The 18,798-nt window shown below is 46.2% G+C and overlaps 1 protein-coding gene across 2 annotated transcripts; it reads right to left on the reverse strand.

Annotated features, from left to right (window-relative positions):
* Positions 1-2,477: 2,477 nt before the first annotated feature.
* On the reverse strand, positions 2,478-6,669 carry LOC127306138 (uncharacterized). 2 transcript variants are annotated; one of them, XM_051336749.2, is made up of 4 exons: positions 6,383-6,669; positions 4,852-5,380; positions 3,860-3,900; positions 2,478-3,738 (listed from the first exon to the last, which is right to left on the reverse strand). In XM_051336749.2, exons 2-4 carry the CDS (start codon positions 5,177-5,179, stop codon positions 2,734-2,736), a joined length of 1,374 nt encoding a protein of 457 aa, XP_051192709.1. In that variant the 5' UTR covers positions 5,180-5,380; positions 6,383-6,669; the 3' UTR covers positions 2,478-2,733. The 2 variants fall into 2 exon arrangements, with proteins under 2 accessions (XP_051192709.1, XP_051192708.1); XM_051336748.2 differs by having other exon boundaries at positions 6,353-6,669.
* Between the last annotated feature and the right edge of the window lie 12,129 nt (positions 6,670-18,798).

Raw genomic sequence — 18,798 nt, forward strand, 5'->3', positions numbered from 1 at the left:
AGTCCAAAAACGATATTATTAAGTACATAGGTCTTTGCAAAGCTGGTGAAAACGGGTAGGATGCTCAATCAATGAAAATTCTACTCGTAGAGAAAATGTGACTGTTTCTTAAAGAGCTCTAGTCATAAATAATTTTACATATTACCCAAATAGGCAACCTCGAAGTAGGCTATGCCTCGTGGTGAGGAGCGAGTAACCCATTTTTGTGGGTTGTGCTCTTGCATGTTGGGGGTCCCTACACCATGATATCAGCTAGGGGTATGTATGATATGCCAAGTGCATCCACGAACCTCGTGTTGCGTTTTCTTCACCATGCTCGCCGGTGAAATCAACAACATCTAAAGCTTCTTCTCTTATCGATCTGTAACCCTTTGTGAGTAATAAAAGTTTCCTTTTGCCTGCAAAAAGAAATTTACATAGAAATACATCGTTTGGTCTGATTCTTTGTGTGTATCCTCTTGCAATTAATTATAAATATATATATATGACTAGGAAAGGGGAGTGAGTATATAACAAAAAATAACCCCAAGCTTGTTCTAACTCCTTTTTCAATATCCAGTCACCGTTCTCGATTTTCAACAAGTGCACGTTCACATTTAGGTGCAGTACTCACGAGACTTCATCTTTCAATAGCGCGTGTCTGTGTTTCTGAGAATTCAAATAATATATTAAGAGGTATTGCAGCAGGCTGAGAGGCCTCTCAGCAGGATCTTTTTATTGCCAACCTTAGCACGGTACTTTTCCCTTCTTAAGCTCATTCACAACAAGTTTGCACAGATCCATGTGTTGAACTGTCTTGTTATCAAGTACCGTCACCATACCGGCATCACGACCAATACGTGCAGAGGAAGTTGCCCATGCTGTCTTCATGGACAAAGGAACATGCATCCCTCACCAAAAATACCTGATGGAACCCGGTACTCCGGAACCTGTTTCACTATACAGGCTGGAAACTCGTATTTCCGGACCTCTAAGAATTTCAAATAAAATTTTTGCATGTAGAAGATGCACGTATGTATGTGCGTGCCAATTTTTATATCCAAATTAATTTAGAAGTATGTAGATTAGGAATAAATGACAAGGTTTAGATGAATATTATGAAGGAAACTCACCCGCACAGTAATTTCTATAACTTAGAGGTCGGGTCACTATGTAACTTACTATTGAAGTACGTTTAATCGAATTCTGCAGTAGCCAGGTTAAAAAAAATCGCTTTACTCACTGCTCACCAATCTATAACATTAGTTGTATCCGCTTCATGTGGGCGCCATAGGAACTTTCCTCTATGTCCTCTCCCATGGTTAGGGTAAATGTTGGATGGTTTGTTGATTTCATACTTGTAATGCCTTTGTGTAACCAACAACAAGACAAGGTTTGTGACTAAAGCGAAAATGTTGGACATGGGTACTCTGAACCTGATTAAACATACTCTGACCTTATGTTACATAGTTGTTCGACCACTAAGTTACATAAATTTTAGGAGGAGGGAGTTTCCTTTAGACTGTTCATTTAAAAATTTCATTTCTATCTAAGTATACTTTCAATTTTGATATAAAAAATGGCACACATATACATACGTGTGTCCTCTACCTACAATTTTTTTCCAGACTTTTTGGAACGCTAGAAATGTGAATTTTCGGGCCAGCAAGTTATAGTATGCAAGATCCACTGCGTATTTTAGGTTTGTGATCAAGTGTGTATGTACGTGAGAGCCATTGAATGGTGGAGGTTCCCTAGGGTCAACGGGGGACATGGCCCCGCCATGGACCCTACACTAGGAAGTTTCTTGAATGTACCCCTAGTTTATAAGCAAATGATTTGAAGATTACTTAATGTTTAAGTATAATTCGTATTTTTAGGAAACACTTCGTAATAGTCTTTAATCTCATAGACATTTTAGTAATTTTCTTGAGTTTTAGTTTCAAAGACGTGCAATTAGTTTTTGAAAATGACTGGTCATAGTTTTACATGATTTTTAGCGGGTGCTCATGTTATAGCATGACGCACATCTATGATTTTTTGAGATTATTCAAAAAAAGATGCATAATTATGTAAATCCTAACGTCAAGCACCCTAGTTTTGCGCCTGAAGTATTTTTGCTACAGTTTGATGTAATTCCTGGCAACGTGGTGAATTTTTACAATATAAAAGCTGAAACGGAATGACGCAAAATACCTGAGATAGCCCTCACCAAGGGTAGCGAGCTGTATAAAATGCCAGCACATGTGCGTCTTTGGGTCGAGTAGTGGTCCTGATAGGCGATAGTCATATAGAGAACCGCCCCAATGCCATAAAGTGTTTGCGCCGGCAATATTGCTGATCAGCTGTCAATGGGAATATGGAATGCCCGTGTTCCAGCCAAAAGAGAACATCACAGATCAAGTACTACGCCCACGTTAAACTAAGCACAATAGCAGCAACCGATAACCGTTCTCGTCTATCAACAGTCTAGCCTGCCCATGTGCAACATTCAAACATAAACAGATTCAGGCATACATAACAAACAGGCGGGGAAGGATTCATGATCAAACCACAGTTAGTTCACGCATTCATGGTGCCACATCCAAGACAGGCACCGTCCACACAAAACAACTGTCTTGGACGACTACTTGCAGCGGCATGGACACTGCATTCCACAGCTTATGATACATGTACTACGGACGCTGGACATGAAAGGGGGTAAATGGTAGTGTAGCAGCAGTGCACAGTATATGGAGCGTGGCTTCAATCTAGCTACTTCATGGATTGGTCATCAGGCTTTGCTGCCTCGTCCTGTTGACCCGAAGACGACGTTGAGCCGACCTTCCTGAAAACTCTACCACCGAAGAATTCCTTACTGATCCTCCCCTTGAAGGGGAACTGCTTCTTCAAGCGGTTGCGGAACAGCGACCCGCTTCGCCTGGGCACAAGTGCAGATTGATTTCTCTTCAGGACATGATCATTGCGAGGAGGGTTTCCGCTGCTACTCCCACCAGCACCACCTGAAGAGAAACTAATGCTTTGATTCCTGCGAGCGGATCTGAGGGCAACATGTAGAGGCTCCGAGAATGATACACATCCTTCACTATCAGTAGCTCGTACACACAGTGGGCAAGGTGGCTCGTGGACTTCGCTCTTGGGAGTGCTTTCCTCCAGGCAATCTGCATGGAAGACATGTCGGCATGGGAGCACTGCTGCTACTGGCATGTTGGTATTTCGGACTATCCGATTCGAGCTCCATGGTGATTTCTGCCGAAGGAATCTCTCGCATAAGCCACATTTCAGGGAACTCACTGAACTTGTCGGGGATCTTTGGGATTCAACACTGATATGATCTGAAATGTCAATGGCCTCTCCATCATATCCAAAATCATAGCTGCTAGCACTGCTCCATCTGAATCCTTCCCTCCTTGAGCTTGTGTTCGGCCCAGGAGAAGCTTCCATCTTCCGAAGTTCACTCAGCGTGTCATGAAACTTGAGCTCAGGACTCGTCAAACTGCGTCGCCATACAGGAGAAACTTGGCTGTCGTCACTCGGCGTGGTACGCCCAGCATTACTCGCCTCAGGCATCCCAGAGGCTCCTGCTTCTGACACTGGATTGCGGAAGACTAGCGGGTACACTGGTGTTGACATAAAGGATCGCCTTCCCAGATGATTGCGAGGTAGATGTGAAGCTGGTCGTTTACTAGAAGATGCCATCTGACTTGTTTCTGAGAATGGAGATGCAGAACTGAAACTGCTCACAGCAGTTAAATGTCTCTGCAGCATACAATAAACATAAACGTCAGCACTATGATAAAAGTGCACTGCATGCTTATTAAGCATGCAAAAGTGTCAGAGAACTAGGGGATTAACTAAATGAAAATAAAATGGAGCTTACCTCGCTGGATTGGAGATGATCAAAACTTTCAGGTTTTGGTCCTGGTGCCAAAGAATAGAGAAACTGTTAATTAAACAGATAGCTACCCAAGGAATATTAGCACGATAGCAACGGCTGCTCAGCTATATCTTAATTACTGAAACAAAACACGAAAATTTCGGGTGTCGCAGGGGCAGCTGTCTCTAACAAGCGCTAAATCGCTGATGCCCATTTCAATGGAGATGTTTTTTTAAGAACCAATCGAGAACGAAAAGTAATACAATTTGAAACTGAGTAACAAAATATGCAAAACCAGCTCTTCTAATGTGTCCCTGGAGTGCGTCAACATATTTATACATTCTGCTTATGGCCCAAGCATATTTTGATGTGCTTGTATATAAGTAATTCTTCAATGAACTTGTATGCATTCAAATACCAGCATGTGTTGTATCATCCAAACATGGGTAAAGATCTTACTCCCTAAGTTTCATGCTGTACTCATCTCCCCTTGACATGGGAATAGACAAATAATATTCTCAGGGTTCACATTTGTTGTGAAGGCATAATTGCAACAAATGATAAAGGCATCAGAAGCAAATTACATAAAATATTAAGATTATTCACAGAAGAAAATGATATAGTTTCTCTCCTGCAGAGGTAAATTTCATCATTAGCTTCCGACATATGTGGAAGGTACATTGCCATACTAACACGCAGATGCATTAAGCAGGAACATAGTGACAACACGACGATTCATGTCATATTTCACACTAACTATTTACAAGTAGAAGCTGGGGCCATTCAGTAATTTTCTTCCATACTATTACTACCAAACAAAGCCTATGTGAAGCATCGAAATGTTCTTCCAATGAAGTTAGTTAGTAGTATGTTAATTTTAGTAGGAGTCTCGATCCATTATGCTGTGAAGAGATGAAGCATATTAACAAATACAAACATGTCCTGAATCAATTCATGTGAGCATCCATTGTATGTAATAAGGACCAAGTATATACCTCCTGCAGGTGTAGAAAACTCGCCAAGATCAAATCTCTGAAGAGAGGGTGTCCAACGTGGAGCCTGAAGGCTGTCAACAGGACTACCAAAATAAGAAAGTGCCCCATCAGATACAGAGTGGTGGTGATTCAGGTACTGGTCACTGCCAAATGCGCTTCTACTTCCTTTACTATGTGATGATAGTGATGAGACATAAGGTGGATGATCATGTGGAGCATCATGAACCCTATGAGGCAATCCGTCTGATGAGTACATGCAGTCCCATCCCCTGGACGCCGGAGGAGAGAAGCTCGAATTCATCCGCCAGCGAGGCTCTGTAGGATCCATGGAACAGTCTCTGCTAGCAGGATTAGACTTTGTCCCATGTGGCCTAGCGGCCACGCAGCAAAGAGCACCCGTCTTGACTAATTTTCCCAATCACGTGCAAACACTACTAGCTTATTTTGTGTTTGACAAATAAAGCTTACTCGCAGCGCAGATAACTTGCTATATCCAGTTGAGGAGACGGAGGGCACGAAAGTGTGTCACCTGCGGCATTTAGAGAACATGTCAGCAAGATTTTACCTAAATAGAAATAGAAAGGCTATTGTGTTGATCTACAAAAGGCTACCATCTTAAAATAACAAGGGTGCACCTGCAAACCCAACTGCACAAACGAACTCTCATCGTACTCACAACCATGCAAATAAGGAATTGTGCACCAGACAAACATTTTATGCATACAAGATTCAAGAAGAGAGCTGCTATACACACGACATATTTTGTCCGATTTCCATACGACATGCACCATCAAGCCGTACACGCGTGTGGCCGAATAAAGCAGACCTCGCGATGAGCGTCGGACAGATATCGAGCATATGAGCGCCGTACGCATAGAGGTTTCGATTCAAGAATATCTGCAGCCATAAATAAAAATATATTGTGTGACACCAACCTACCTACCTAGTTCTGAAAGCAGGGGCAGACTTAAGGTTCAGTTAAACCCTTGATTCCCTTTGAAAGCAAGTGGCTATCAGTAGTATTAGTTCAGTGTAATAGGCACCAAAACACAGTACATGTACTTGAATATGGGCAGGTGCGCGCACACAGATGGATAGTCCTAATAAGGGGAATCAATCCATGTCCGGATGGATCTGCACTCCACGCCTGTGCATTAGACGGGGGATGAGGTGGATAAAGCCTACGAGGTTACTACCAGGAGAAGAGTTCTTGTAAATGGCTAAAATCCTGGCAGACCTCACCAAACCCCGGCGGCTCCCACCCCCATGCGTCTTCCCCAACTTCTAACCTACCCCTGGCCCGTCCTTGCCCGCAGCCCCGCCAGCACCACCGGCGGCTATTCCGCCCGGTGCCGCCGCCCTAGAACTTCTGGATGGAAATTTCACCTTTCGATTAGAAAATTCCGAAACTTTCTTCTCCTGGTAGAAAAAGCACGAGACTTTCGACAAGAAACCCCAATTTTCAACTACGAAGGGAAAAAAAGGTTCGATTCGATTCGACCTTTAGCAGGACGCGCTGGGGGATTTTCACCTGCGCGTCGCAAGTTCCAGCTCCCGATTGAAGCGGCGGTCCCTCCGGTGGCGGCGCGGCGACGCGCTCGACGGCGGCGGTCGTGGAGCGGGTGGGGGTTTGTGGGGAGGGGGATATGGCGCAGGCGCGTGGCGGAGCTAGGAGCCCTCCCCGGGGACGGAGAGCGGCGGTGGTGAGGCCGAGGGAGTGGTTCGGCGACGCGTCGGGCGGCGGTGGGTGGCAGTGGGGAGGAGAGGAGAGGAGAGGGGAGGGGGGAGCGGTCGGAATGGGGAAGCGCATCATCCGCCTTTCCGCAACAGTAATGTGACTGTGCGGAATGTGGGGTTTAGGCGCTCGGGGACCGTGGGATCTGGCCACGGACGGCCCGGATTGGCCGGAGGAGCCTTCAGTACTCGCCGCAAGATACTACCTTGTTGGGGCATTCCGGTACTTTTGCTATGGGAGGGAAGGCACACCTGCCAGGCAGCTCCTGCCGTCGTGCAAGTGCGGTGTGCACACGTAGCGGTAGCGACGCCAATTTCGGGAATCAACCGAAACCTTGATGCCGATAGAGCCCGGAAAGCTGCTCTCGTGATTACTAAGTTTTTTTGTTTTGATTAAGAGTGTTTTGTTACTTAAAAAATTTAAGGGCCACTTCATAGCGAGGATGCACATAGGCGAACCAAGTCAAAAAACAGAAACTCAAGAGCATACTCTCGTGATGTAGCGGGTTACTGTTAATACTTACATTTTTTCATGGAATACGCACATGATCCAACTAGCTCTCATAATATTTCACTGAACTGAATTATAGACTAGTTTCTTCTTGGCTGCATTCTTGAGGTGGGGTTTCTTCTCCCTGCGTAGCTACCAGCACGAGATAGCACGGGTAGTTATCAGCCAGTCAAACATAGGCTAGCTAGCTAATTTCCGGCCATACTCACATGTGGCGTGCGTTGTTCGCGTTAGGGCATCTTCACCGCCGTGTGAGCTTGCGCTATGCAGCGAAGGAGACGGCCGCAAGCCGGGGCTCTGCCATCCGGTAGCGGAGGATCTTCATCGGGATGTTCACACCTTCTTTTTGTTCGGTAGTGGGAACAAAGGCATTTCGGCCTCAACAGGGTAATCTCAAAAACCTGCTAGGACGAGTGAAAAGCACACACAAAGCACACACGAGTATTTTTTTACCTAGATTTGGGTCGCCCTTTGGCTAACAACCATACGCCCTGCTTTGCTGAATTATCTGGGGTGGATGGTGCTACAAGATGATGAACATTGTGGTGCCGGGAGGGTGCTTTATCTAGCTTCTGCACCTCCTGGGCTTCCTCTTCCTCACGAATGAGCTTCTCCACTCAACTCTTGGTCTACTTTCTCTCTTCTCACACACGGCTAAGTCTGTTCTCCTCACGAATGATCCAATCTTCCTCTCTAAAACCCTCTGGACAATCCTTTCGAACCGAACCTCCTACACGCCAGCGAGGTGCCCCTTTTATACCTCAAGGAGACACTGCAACAGTGTCAACACCCGGATTTTTAAGTCCGGATGCCTATTATGTCATACATCGCAATCCCAGGAAATTGTTGTTGCGAGGCATAATAGTTAAGTATCACAGTCATCATTCATTACAAACCATAATGTCTTACAACTTGGAATCACATGATCCATATTACACAAATAGTTGATCTAATGATCAACGAACAAACATAAGTTCATAGCGGAAGCGTAAGATACAAGGACTCTCTAGTCCACAGGCCAACGCTTGACGTTAGAAGCTCCTAGTTGTGGTAGACGTCCTGCTGATCGTCCTCCTCGTACTGCTGCTCGGCTTCATATTCTGGCCATTTGAATAGCCAGGGACAAAGCCGTGAGTACTTTAAGTACTCGCAATCTAACACTAAAGTAAGTACTAGTATTGACATAAATGTGTTCTAAGCTCTAAGTTTATTTGCATAAAGCCAATTTTATTTCGTAAACACTTTTGTAAACAACTCCTCAAGTGCTAACTAACTCAAGTGGGAACATTAGTGTCATTCCCACAACTCAGTTGTGATTCAAAGTCAAAGTCACCTTTCCAGTTCCAGTTCAAAAACACCAGTCACCAATATATAAATTCTGATGACGGAAACAGAATGGCCTTTCCAATTGTCCATATCCGCGGACGCGGCTATTCGAATAGTTCTACACTCTGCAGAGGTCGCACACTTGTGCCACAACATTTGATTACATCCGTCAGGGGTAAAACCCTGAATAATCGTAACTCAGTACGCGGATCATCAACCATTAACCTTTCACTTACGCACCCTAGTATAGGCACCTCTCCCCATGAGCTTGGCCTCCCGGTGAAAACCAACTGTTAACCCGGAATCGCACAGGGCTTGGGCCGGACATTCACCTCATATTCACGTCATATCCTATCATCTCTTTTGTTGTAGAGGCAGCTTTCGGCATAACCCCGATGACGCTTGTTTAGAGGGAACCCATACTAAGACACATAAATTTCCAGCTAAGCCCTACCCATAATCAGGTATTGTGGGGGTACTCAAAAATTGGAGTGGTATCGCATCCAATCAATCATCAGTTTTTAGCCAAAGTCACCACGTCAACTTCAGTGTCATATTCACCTTCAAAATCTTTCAATGGAAATGACTAATCATTCCAAGGTTTTCACCATCATCATTTCACCAACACATGTTCCCATCTAGAGTAGTCATTTTAAATTTAGCACTAGCCACTAGGTGTGAGGGGTGCTAAGTATTTGCTTTGCTTCTAGGCTAAGTTTGATACTCTTGTACTAACTCCAAACTAACCCAGTAAAGCATAAATCAACAAGTACTTTGATAAAACAAAAGTAAATAAAGCTTGTAGAGTAAAGCTGGGAAATAGGATTATAAGCATAAAGTAAATGGGGTAATGCCTTGCTCATGGTGAGCTTTGCACTTTGCAAGAGTATTATCTTGCCTTGGTTGGGAAACCGATCAAGGTGGTCTTCTTCTTCCTGGAAGTAGACCTCCTCCTCCTCCGGTACTCCTCGGTACTAGCGTCTAAAATACGAATACGGGGTACACAATCATCACACCAAACTAATCTACTAAACTATGCACAATCATGGTTCACACACTTAAACTAGCATCACATATTACTATTAAAATGGTGGATGGTTTCTTCTTATCAATTAAGAAAAATAATTTCCTCTCATTATCTTATTAAGATTTAATTTCTCTTATGCATAATATGTGACCTAGGTTGACCCAAGTCAACCTCTTCACACTTATCATTTGGAGAAAAGATTTAAATGAGGTGAGCACCCCATACCATTTAATTCTAGCATAACAAGGATTTAATATCACCAACAATTCCTATGGGACCTAAATAACCAGAGTCTCCACTTCACTTGGAATTGGTGGTGACAAGATTTAAATGAGGGAAACTCCCACATAAGATTTATTAATAGTTTTGGACAAAATCTTTGACTAGAAAATAGCCATAAGGGCATTTAAATCAACTCAACCATGATCATTCAAAGTAAGCATGGCATATTTTTGTAGAAACAATTAGTATAAGTGAAAAGTGAATTATTGGAGGTGGAATTAACTGAAAAGCATTTATGGTTGATTTTTAAGAATTATTATAAGGCGAGAAAAGTCCCTGCCTTGTTTATTTTGTCATTTTAATTCTACAAAAGATCTAGGGTTCTATCCAGTGGCATTGTGTAGATAATCTCATAAGGTTTCTAAAAATATAAAGTTTGCAAAATTTGGCCCAGTAGATTTGTCCCAATTGAAATTCAAAGTTTGCATCAGATTGTAAATTTCATATACTCTGGAAATTCGAATTTGAATTGGTGGGCTCGCGCGGGAAAAAGAGTTGGGCCGGCCCACTTCGCGTCCAGCGCGAGCAGGCCGTCTGACGGCGGGACCCACACGTCAGCGGAACTTACTTACCGAACCGGTACGGGGAAGGAGAGGCGTTGGATCAGGCGATGATCTAACGGCTGGAGGTTGTCGTCGTCGACGGCGAGAGGCGATGGCGGCGCGGCGACGCGAGGGGTCGGAGGGTCGTCGGAGCTCCGGCGGTCGTCGGAGTGGTGCGCCGCGACGTTGTCGATGATGGGGAGGCGCCTGGAAGCAGCGGCGCGTCCTGGGGCGGCCTCCTTCTCCGGCGGGCTTCGGCTACGGTATGCGGCGGCGAGCTAGCAATTGGGGCGAGGCAGTGGGTAGTCGTTGGACTTGAGGCGGCGAGGAGAAGGGGGGAGGTGAGGGACGGTGGGGGGCGTGCGCCAGTGGGGGCGCGGAGTGCCCCTTTTATAGCGGCTCCGAGCCAGGGCGGGCGGTCATGGTGACGGTGGCTCTGGCGCGCTCCCGTCGATCAACGGCGTGGGCGAGGTCATGGGCGTGTCCAGGCAAGCTCAGGGAACGTCACGGCGAGCTCCGAATAGCGTTCGGTGGTCAAGCACAGTGGAGTGCGTCACGCGTCCGTGGGGTACAGTGGCGGCTGGTCGTGGACGCGGTCGTCGTCCACGGCGTTCCCGCGGCCTCGTGCGCGTGTCCAGGCGAGGCAGGGCTCCGTGGTGCGTCTACTGGTGGTGAGCGTGAAGGCGGAGGTGACGCAGGGGCGCGGGGCGTCGTCACGCTCTGGGCGTCCGGGGTCGGCGCCGGGCGCGCTCGCGCGCGGCATGGACGTGTCTGGCGCCACCGGGCGCGCGTGTGCCGACGTCTCGGTGCTTGGCTTCGTCGGGGCGGTGGCTGGGCAGCATCAGGGGAGTGAGATGGAGAGATTTGACACGGTGATGCATGCTGAATTTGACCAGATGAGGAGATGGCATGAAGTGGCATGCCATGCCACGGCATGGCATGGTTTGGGTTGTTTAATTCAAACCCTGTCCAGTGCAAGTGGTGAGGTTGATGTGGTGAGGTGAGAGGGAGACTCAGGGTGCGGGGAGGTCCAAGGTTGGACCAAGTCCAAGTAGAAAAATGAGGCATGGGCTCAAGATTTTACCCCACTCGCAATGTGTTCGACAAAATGCCCGCAAGAAAGTTATTTTCGAATTTTGAAATTCTTTTTGGTGGGTTGAAATCATATATTAAGTGGAGCATTTTGGTGGTGGTAGTGGTCAAAATGAATTTGATATGCAAAATCACATTTTGCATATGATCTTAAATCTGTTTCAAAGTCCTGACTTTGCTTGCTTGTCATTTCAAATTGGTGATGAATTTGGGGTGGTGACTTTGGGCAATGTTGAAGTGCTTGATGTTGTCTTGGATGAGGTGTGAAGAGTTGACAAAGTTTAGAAGTGGAAAGAAGAAAACCAGGGGCTCAAAGTGGGCATCAGACTAAAAATGGCACAAGTGACCATATTTCATGTGACTTGGAAATTGAATTTGATTTTGGTTTGATTTGAGTTTCTTCACTTCCAATAGTGTTTAAAAGTGTTTAGTAACCATTTACACACAAAGGTGCAAGCCAAAGTGGGCTAGGTTAAGTATTAGCAAAAATGGCATAGGCCTTATGTGAGAGGTAAATGGATTTTTTGGAATTTCTTTATATTTCCATTTTATTTGGCTAGGGGTGGTCAAGTGATCATTGATAGGTTTTTAGAGTGAGAGTAACACACAACAAGCATCATGGCAATTGCACACTCAAAATACTTAATGAGGTGATCTATATGCATAAACCTATACGATAAGAAAAAGTTTTTGTTAACCCTGATTTTTGGATTCTTGAAAATCTCCCTTGTTCATTTTATTGAAAAGTGGGATGTTACAAACCCTTCCCCTTACAAAAGATCTCGTCCGAGATCTAGAGAAAACTAGGTACTAAAGAGATTTGGGTATTCCTTCTTCATGTCCTCCTCACGTTCCCAAGTTGCTTCTTCTTCGGTGTGGTTACTCCATTGTATTTTCAGGAACTTGATACTCCTGGTGCGGGTGGTCCTGAATGCTTCTTCAAGGATGCGAATAGGCACTTCGCGGTAGGTTAGGTCCTTGTTGATATCAATGGCTCTGTGGTCGATGTTCTTGAATACTTCGGTCTTTTCCGGCACTTCTAGGCACTTCCTAAGTAGTGAGATGTGAAACACATCGTGTACGGCGGACATCTCTTCCGGCGGTTCCAAGCGATATGAGACTTCTCCTCGGCGATCCGAGAATCTTGAATGGTCCGACATATCTGGGGGCGAGTTTTCCTTTGAGTTGGAATCTCTGCATTCCTTTGAGGGGTGAGACTTTGAGATACACAAAATCTCCGATCTCGAATGTCATCTCTCGGCGTCTCTTGTCGGCGTAGCTCTTTTGTCTGGATTGGGCGGTCTTGAGGTACTCGCGGATCTTGTGCACCTTCTCTTCAGCTTCGCGGAGAACATCGGGGCCGAAGACTTGACTATCTCCGACTTCCGACCAGTTCAGAGGGGTACGGCATTTCCTTCCGTACAGGGCTTCAAAGGGGGCCATCTGTAAGCTGGCTTGGTAGCTATTGTTGTAGGAGAATTCTGCATATGGTAGGCAGTCTTCCCATTTGGATCCATACTCTAGCACACAGGTTCTTAACATATCTTCTAGTATCTGATTGACTCTCTCGGTCTGTCCGTCGATGGTGGGTGATACGCTGTGCTGAAATTCAGTCGGGTTCCTAATCCTTCATGTACTTTCTGCCAAAATCTTGAGGTGAATTGTGATCCTCTATCTGACACGATTGACTTCGGTGTTCCGTGCAGGCTGACTATTCTGGATATGTATAACTCAGCTAGCTTTGGGCCTTGGTATGTGGTCTTGACAGGGATGAAATGGGCAACCTTGGTCAACCTATCAATGACTACCCAAATGGAGTCATTTCCTCGGCTAGATTTGGGCAATCCTGTGATAAAGTCCATACCGACAGAATCCCACTTCCACTCCGGAATCTGTAAAGGTTGCAACAGTCCTGCGGGTCGTTGATGTTCTGCTTTGACTCGCTGGCAGATATCACACTTGGCGATGTAGCTTCCTATCTCTCGCTTCATTCCGTGCCACCAGAATTGTTCCTTCAGGTCTTGGTACATCTTGGTACCTCCGGGGTGGATTGAGTAAAGGGTGTCATGGGCTTCTTGCAGAATGACTTGTTTCAAGTCAGAGTCCGATGGTACGCAGAGACGTTCTTTGTACCAAAGAACTCCAGCTTCATCTACGGTAAATCCTGGTGCCTTTCCTGCAGCTATCGACTCTTTATTCCGTCAATGCGCATTTCCCTTCGGGCTTCCTTTATCCGGCTCATCAAGGTGGGTTGGAGTTCAATGTCGCGAGGAATCCTTCGCTCACTAGCTCTAGTCTGAAATGTTCAAACTCTTGGTACAGGCTTGGTTGCTCTATTGCGATCATGGAGTTTAACTGACACGGCAGTCTGCTCAAGGCATCCGCTACCACATTGGCCTTGCCGGGGTGGTAGTGAATTTCCATGTCGTAATCCTTGATTAATTCAATCCATCTGCGCTGTCTCATGTTCAGCTCCTTCTGGGTGAAAATGTACTTCAGGCTCTGGTGATCTGAATATATCTCGCATCGATTACCCATGAGGTAATGACGCCAAACCTTCAGGGCTAACACTACGGCTGCTAACTCCAAGTCATGGGTTGGATAATTCTGTTCATGTTGCTTCAGTTGCCTTGATAGGTAAGATATCACTTTGCCTTCTTGCATCAACACACATCCAAGTCCAGTCTTGGATGCATCACAATAGACATCAAAAGGCTTGGTGACATCGGGCATGATCAATATTGGGGCTGTGGTTAATCTGAGCTTGAGTAGCTGAAAACTTTCTTCACATTTGTCATTCCAATCAAATTTCCGGTCCTTCTTCAGCAGTTGAGTCATTGGTCTTGCGATGCTTGAAAATCCTGCAACGAATCGGCGGTAATATCCCGCCAATCCTAGAAATGCTCTGACTTCAGTCTGGGTGGTTGGGACCTTCCATTCCTCAACTGTTTTGATTTTTGCGGGATCTACCGCAATTCCTCCTGCAGACAAGATGTGTCCCAGGAATCCCACTTCTCTCAACCAAAACTCACATTTGCTAAACTTGGCGTACAACTGATGTTGCCTAAGGGTTTCTAGAACCACTTCCAAATGTTGCTCATGTTCTTCTTCTGATTTGGAGTAGATAAGGATGTCGTCGATGAAGACAACGACAAACTTATCCAGGAATTCCATAAAAATCTTATTCATGAGATTCATGAAGTAAGCGGGGGCATTGGTCAGTCCAAAGGACATGACATTGTACTCATACAGTCCATATCTGGTGGTAAAGGCAGTCTTTGGAATATCTGTTGCTCGGATTTTCAGTTGATGGTAACCTGTCCTCAGATCAATCTTTGAGAAAACTTGGGCACCGGTTAGCTGGTCAAACAGGTCTTCTATCTTTGGCAGAGGATATTTGTTCTTGATGGTGACATCGTTAAGCTTACGATAATCCGTAACCAAACGAGTGGCACCGTCCTTTTTATCCACAAACAAAACTGGTGATCTCCAAGGCGACGCACTTGGTCGAATCAGACCTTTGTGCAGCATATCATCCAGTTGCTTTTTCAGTTCCATCGATTCATGGGTTCATGCTATAGGCTCTCTGGGCTATAGGTCCTGTTCCGTGGATTAACTCGATGATGAACTCGATATCCCGATCTCGGGGGCATACGGGGTAGATCATCCGGAAACACATCTGGGTATGGACAAACGACCATGATTTGATCCAGAGTTGGCTTTGCTACACTTTGATTGCAGGTAAATTTTCTGGGTAGTTTTTCAGATAAGTGTTCTATTATTATTCCGGTGCTACTTGTCATGGTGATGGCCTTCTTGGCGCAGTCTATCAATCCATGATGTTTCGCCATCCAGTCCATACCCAGGACTACTTCCAATCCTTTTGTTCCCAGAACAATCAAGTTTGCATAAAAGTCTATTTCATGGATTCTGATGGGTACATCTTTGCAAAATTTTCTAGCTTTAGTTGTTGATCCAGGTATTTGAACTACCATGACATGTTTCAAGCTGATTGGTTGAATCTTACTAGTGCACACAAAATCTTCAGAAACGAGCGAATGCGATGCTCCGTAATCAAACAACACTCTTGCTGGTATTGAGTTAACAGAGAACATACCCAGCACCACGTCGAGTGCTTCCCGGGCTTCCTCAGCATTCATGTGGTAGAGGCGACCTCCGCGGTTGTTCGGGTTGTTGGGGGCGAACTTCTTGCCGGTGGAGACACGGCGTTGCTGCTGAGCAGGTGGTGTGGGGTTGCCTGCAAGCTTGGCGAGCCTCTTGGGACACTCATTGGAGTAGTGCCCCACTACACCACACTCATAACAAGTGATGGTGGTCTTGTCCTGCTTGTTCGCGACGGGGATTGCATTGCTCCCGGTCCTTGGTGCGGTGTTGGAGTTGTTGTTGCTGTTGTTGTTGTTGGGGGCTCTCGGCGGAGCGCGGTTGAAGTTGTTGTTGGTGTTGTAGTTCTTGTTGTTGTGGTGGCCTCCTGGCCTGGGTTTCCTCCACTCCGGTTACGATAAACCGGACGTGACATCGGTGCATTGGGCTTGTTGGTTCTGAAACCTCCGCCTGAGTTGGGGCGGTACCTTGGGGCATTGCTGGGCCCACTCGATTCATCATGCGGCGCTTGCGGTTCTCGGCCGGCTTGGTGCGGTTGCCTTCCATCCGGATGGCGGAGTCAACGAGGGCTTCGAGGTCGGCAAAGGGGATGTTGATCAACACGGTCTGCATCTCATCATGCGGTCCATTCAGAACCTTTCCTTCCTCTTCTCGGTAGTGTCGGTCTCATCCGGCGTACCTTGACAAGTGTGAGAAACTTGTCGCGGTATTCCACCACGGACATCCGGCCTTGCTTCAGTTCACGGAATTCATCTCTCATCTTCTTTATCAGACCCGGGGGTACATGGTACTTGCTGAACTTGAGCTTGAAATCAGTCCAAGTCATGAACTGTCCCGCGTTCATGGCACGGGTGCTTGTCCACCAAGCTCTTGCGGGTCCTGCTAAGTAGTGCGTGGCAAACAGCACTTTCTCATTCTCTTCCACTGCATGTAGTTCAAGATTGTTCTCCATAGTTTGGAGCCAATCATCTGCATCAAGTGGTTCCTCGAGTCTTGCTGAAAACCGGCGGGTTGGTATTCGGAAGTTCTTGAGCTTAGATCCTGGATGATCATGGTGGCCTTGATTGTTGTTGACAAGCTGTTGAAGTGCTTTTCGCAATGTTGGCTTGCCTTTCAGCTCTTCTGCTTCTCTATCTTCCAGCATAACTTGCAACATCTGCATCATAGCGTCTTGGTTCGTGTTGCGATTTGGAGGGGCCATCTGAGTATTGAGATTGATCATGAGAAAAGAGGGAAATTTCTATGGCTTGTTTTGTGTTTAAGTTCAAGGCTTAAAACTTGAAGTCTTTTCATGATGACACAACCATACATTCATTCATAGCAAACAACACACATTACAAGCTAACACACTAAGGGTTTTAAGAACCCTTCTTCTCCAAGCTACGATACATGGGGCGGGATACAACTCACACCTACGATAGTGCATAAGTGAACTACTCCTCCTCCTCATCAACATCGATGGGGGTGTGGTCATCATCCTCGTCGTCCAGGAAGTCGTAGTCTTCCCCCTCGGGGTTCTCATCCTCCTCGAAGTCGTCGTCGTCACTCAGGTAGTTGCTTCCTCCCTGAATATCTTCTCCATCTTCCTCCATCTTCTTCATCTGCTCCTCCTGGGCCTTGACAGTGGCCTCAAGTGCTGCGATCTTCGCGCGGAGGCGGTCGATGGTGGCATCCTTCTTCGCGCGCTGCTGGCGGAGAGTCCTGCGGTCCTTGGCGAGCATCTTGATGCGCCGCCTTGCTCGATGATGCGGGCGTGAGTCTGGTTGGCGTACTCACGGGAGTGGTCGAGATCCCTGTGTGTGTGGTACGGCATGAAGTCGAGATGCTCCACGTGGTGCTTCAGCTGCGGGTGCGATGACATGTCCATGGGTTCTCCAAGCGAGTTACGCCTCGCGAGGTGGGAAAAGCGAGGGTGCTGGAGTGCCTCCCCGCTCATCCCGCACAAGCGTGCGAGTCCCTCTGAAGGCCGCGGGCCGATCCGTCCAGCCGGTTGCTCTCCATGAAGGAGAAGAGGATCCTCTCGTAAGTGGGAGGCTCCATCTTGCCCCTCAAGTCAGCGGTGATGATCCACCGCAGCTCGCCTCTGGCTGGTTCGCGATCTGCGAACCGTGGAACTCGGGTGCGGGCGACCAAGGTGGTCGGACAGGGCGTTGAGGTCGTGCTCGAAGATCAAGCTACCCCGTTCCCAAGCTGGTAAAACTTCGTGTTCACGGGCTCCATCTGAAAGTGAAGTAAAGGATTAAGTTAGAGAAGTGAACAAGTGTGGCAAAATTTTAGTTATCTTTCTAAGGAAGAGCATGAATTTTTTTGTTTTTCCAAAGAGCTTAAGGAGAAGACAAAGACTTACATTTTTCAGAAATACTTCATTCCTTTTTGAAACTTAATTTTTCAGAACGTCCATTTCTAACTAGGGTCTCCTAAGGTCAAACAATGGCTCTGATACCAACTTGTCAACACCCGGATTTTTAAGTCCGGATGCCTATTATGTCATACATCGCAATCCCAGGAAATTGTTGTTGCGAGGCATAATAGTTAAGTATCACAGTCATCATTCATTACAAACCATAATGTCTTACAACTTGGAATCACATGATCCATATTACACAAATAGTTGATCTAATGATCAACGAACAAACATAAGTTCATAGCGGAAGCGTAAGATACAAGGACTCTCTAGTCCACAGGCCAACGCTTGACGTTAGAAGCTCCTAGTTGTGGTAGACGTCCTGCTGATCGTCCTCCTCGTACTGCTGCTCGGCTTCATATTCTGGCCATTTGAATAGCCAGGGACAAAGCCGTGAGTACTTTAAGTACTCGCAATCTAACACTAAAGTAAGTACTAGTATTGACATAAATGTGTTCTAAGCTCTAAGTTTATTTGCATAAAGCCAATTTTATTTCGTAAACACTTTTGTAAACAACTCCTCAAGTGCTAACTAACTCAAGTGGGAACATTAGTGTCATTCCCACAACTCAGTTGTGATTCAAAGTCAAAGTCACCTTTCCAGTTCCAGTTCAAAAACACCAGTCACCAATATATAAATTCTGATGACGGAAACAGAATGGCCTTTCCAATTGTCCATATCCGCGGACGCGGCTATTCGAATAGTTCTACACTCTGCAGAGGTCGCACACTTGTGCCACAACATTTGATTACATCCGTCAGGGGTAAAACCCTGAATAATCGTAACTCAGTACGCGGATCATCAACCATTAACCTTTCACTTACGCACCCTAGTATAGGCACCTCTCCCCATGAGCTTGGCCTCACGGTGAAAACCAACTGTTAACCCGGAACTGCACAGGCTTGG

Source organism: Lolium perenne, chromosome 6 (assembly GCF_019359855.2).
Source record: "Lolium perenne isolate Kyuss_39 chromosome 6, Kyuss_2.0, whole genome shotgun sequence".
Taxonomy (NCBI): Eukaryota; Viridiplantae; Streptophyta; class Magnoliopsida; order Poales; family Poaceae; genus Lolium; species Lolium perenne.

What these genes read in the sequence shown, in the direction of transcription:
- LOC127306138 (XM_051336749.2), bottom strand. Translation starts at nt 5,179, where the DNA reads ATGGATCCTACAGAGCCTCGCTGGCGGATGAATTCGAGCTTCTCTCCT. An exon ending in GTTTTCTACACCTGCAGGAG is followed by an intron (nt 3,901 to 4,851) that starts GTATATACTTGG and finishes CTTTGGCACCAG; the next exon opens with GACCAAAACCTGAAAGTTTT. An exon ending in ATCATCTCCAATCCAGCGAG is followed by an intron (nt 3,739 to 3,859) that starts GTAAGCTCCATT and finishes TGTATGCTGCAG; the next exon opens with AGACATTTAACTGCTGTGAG.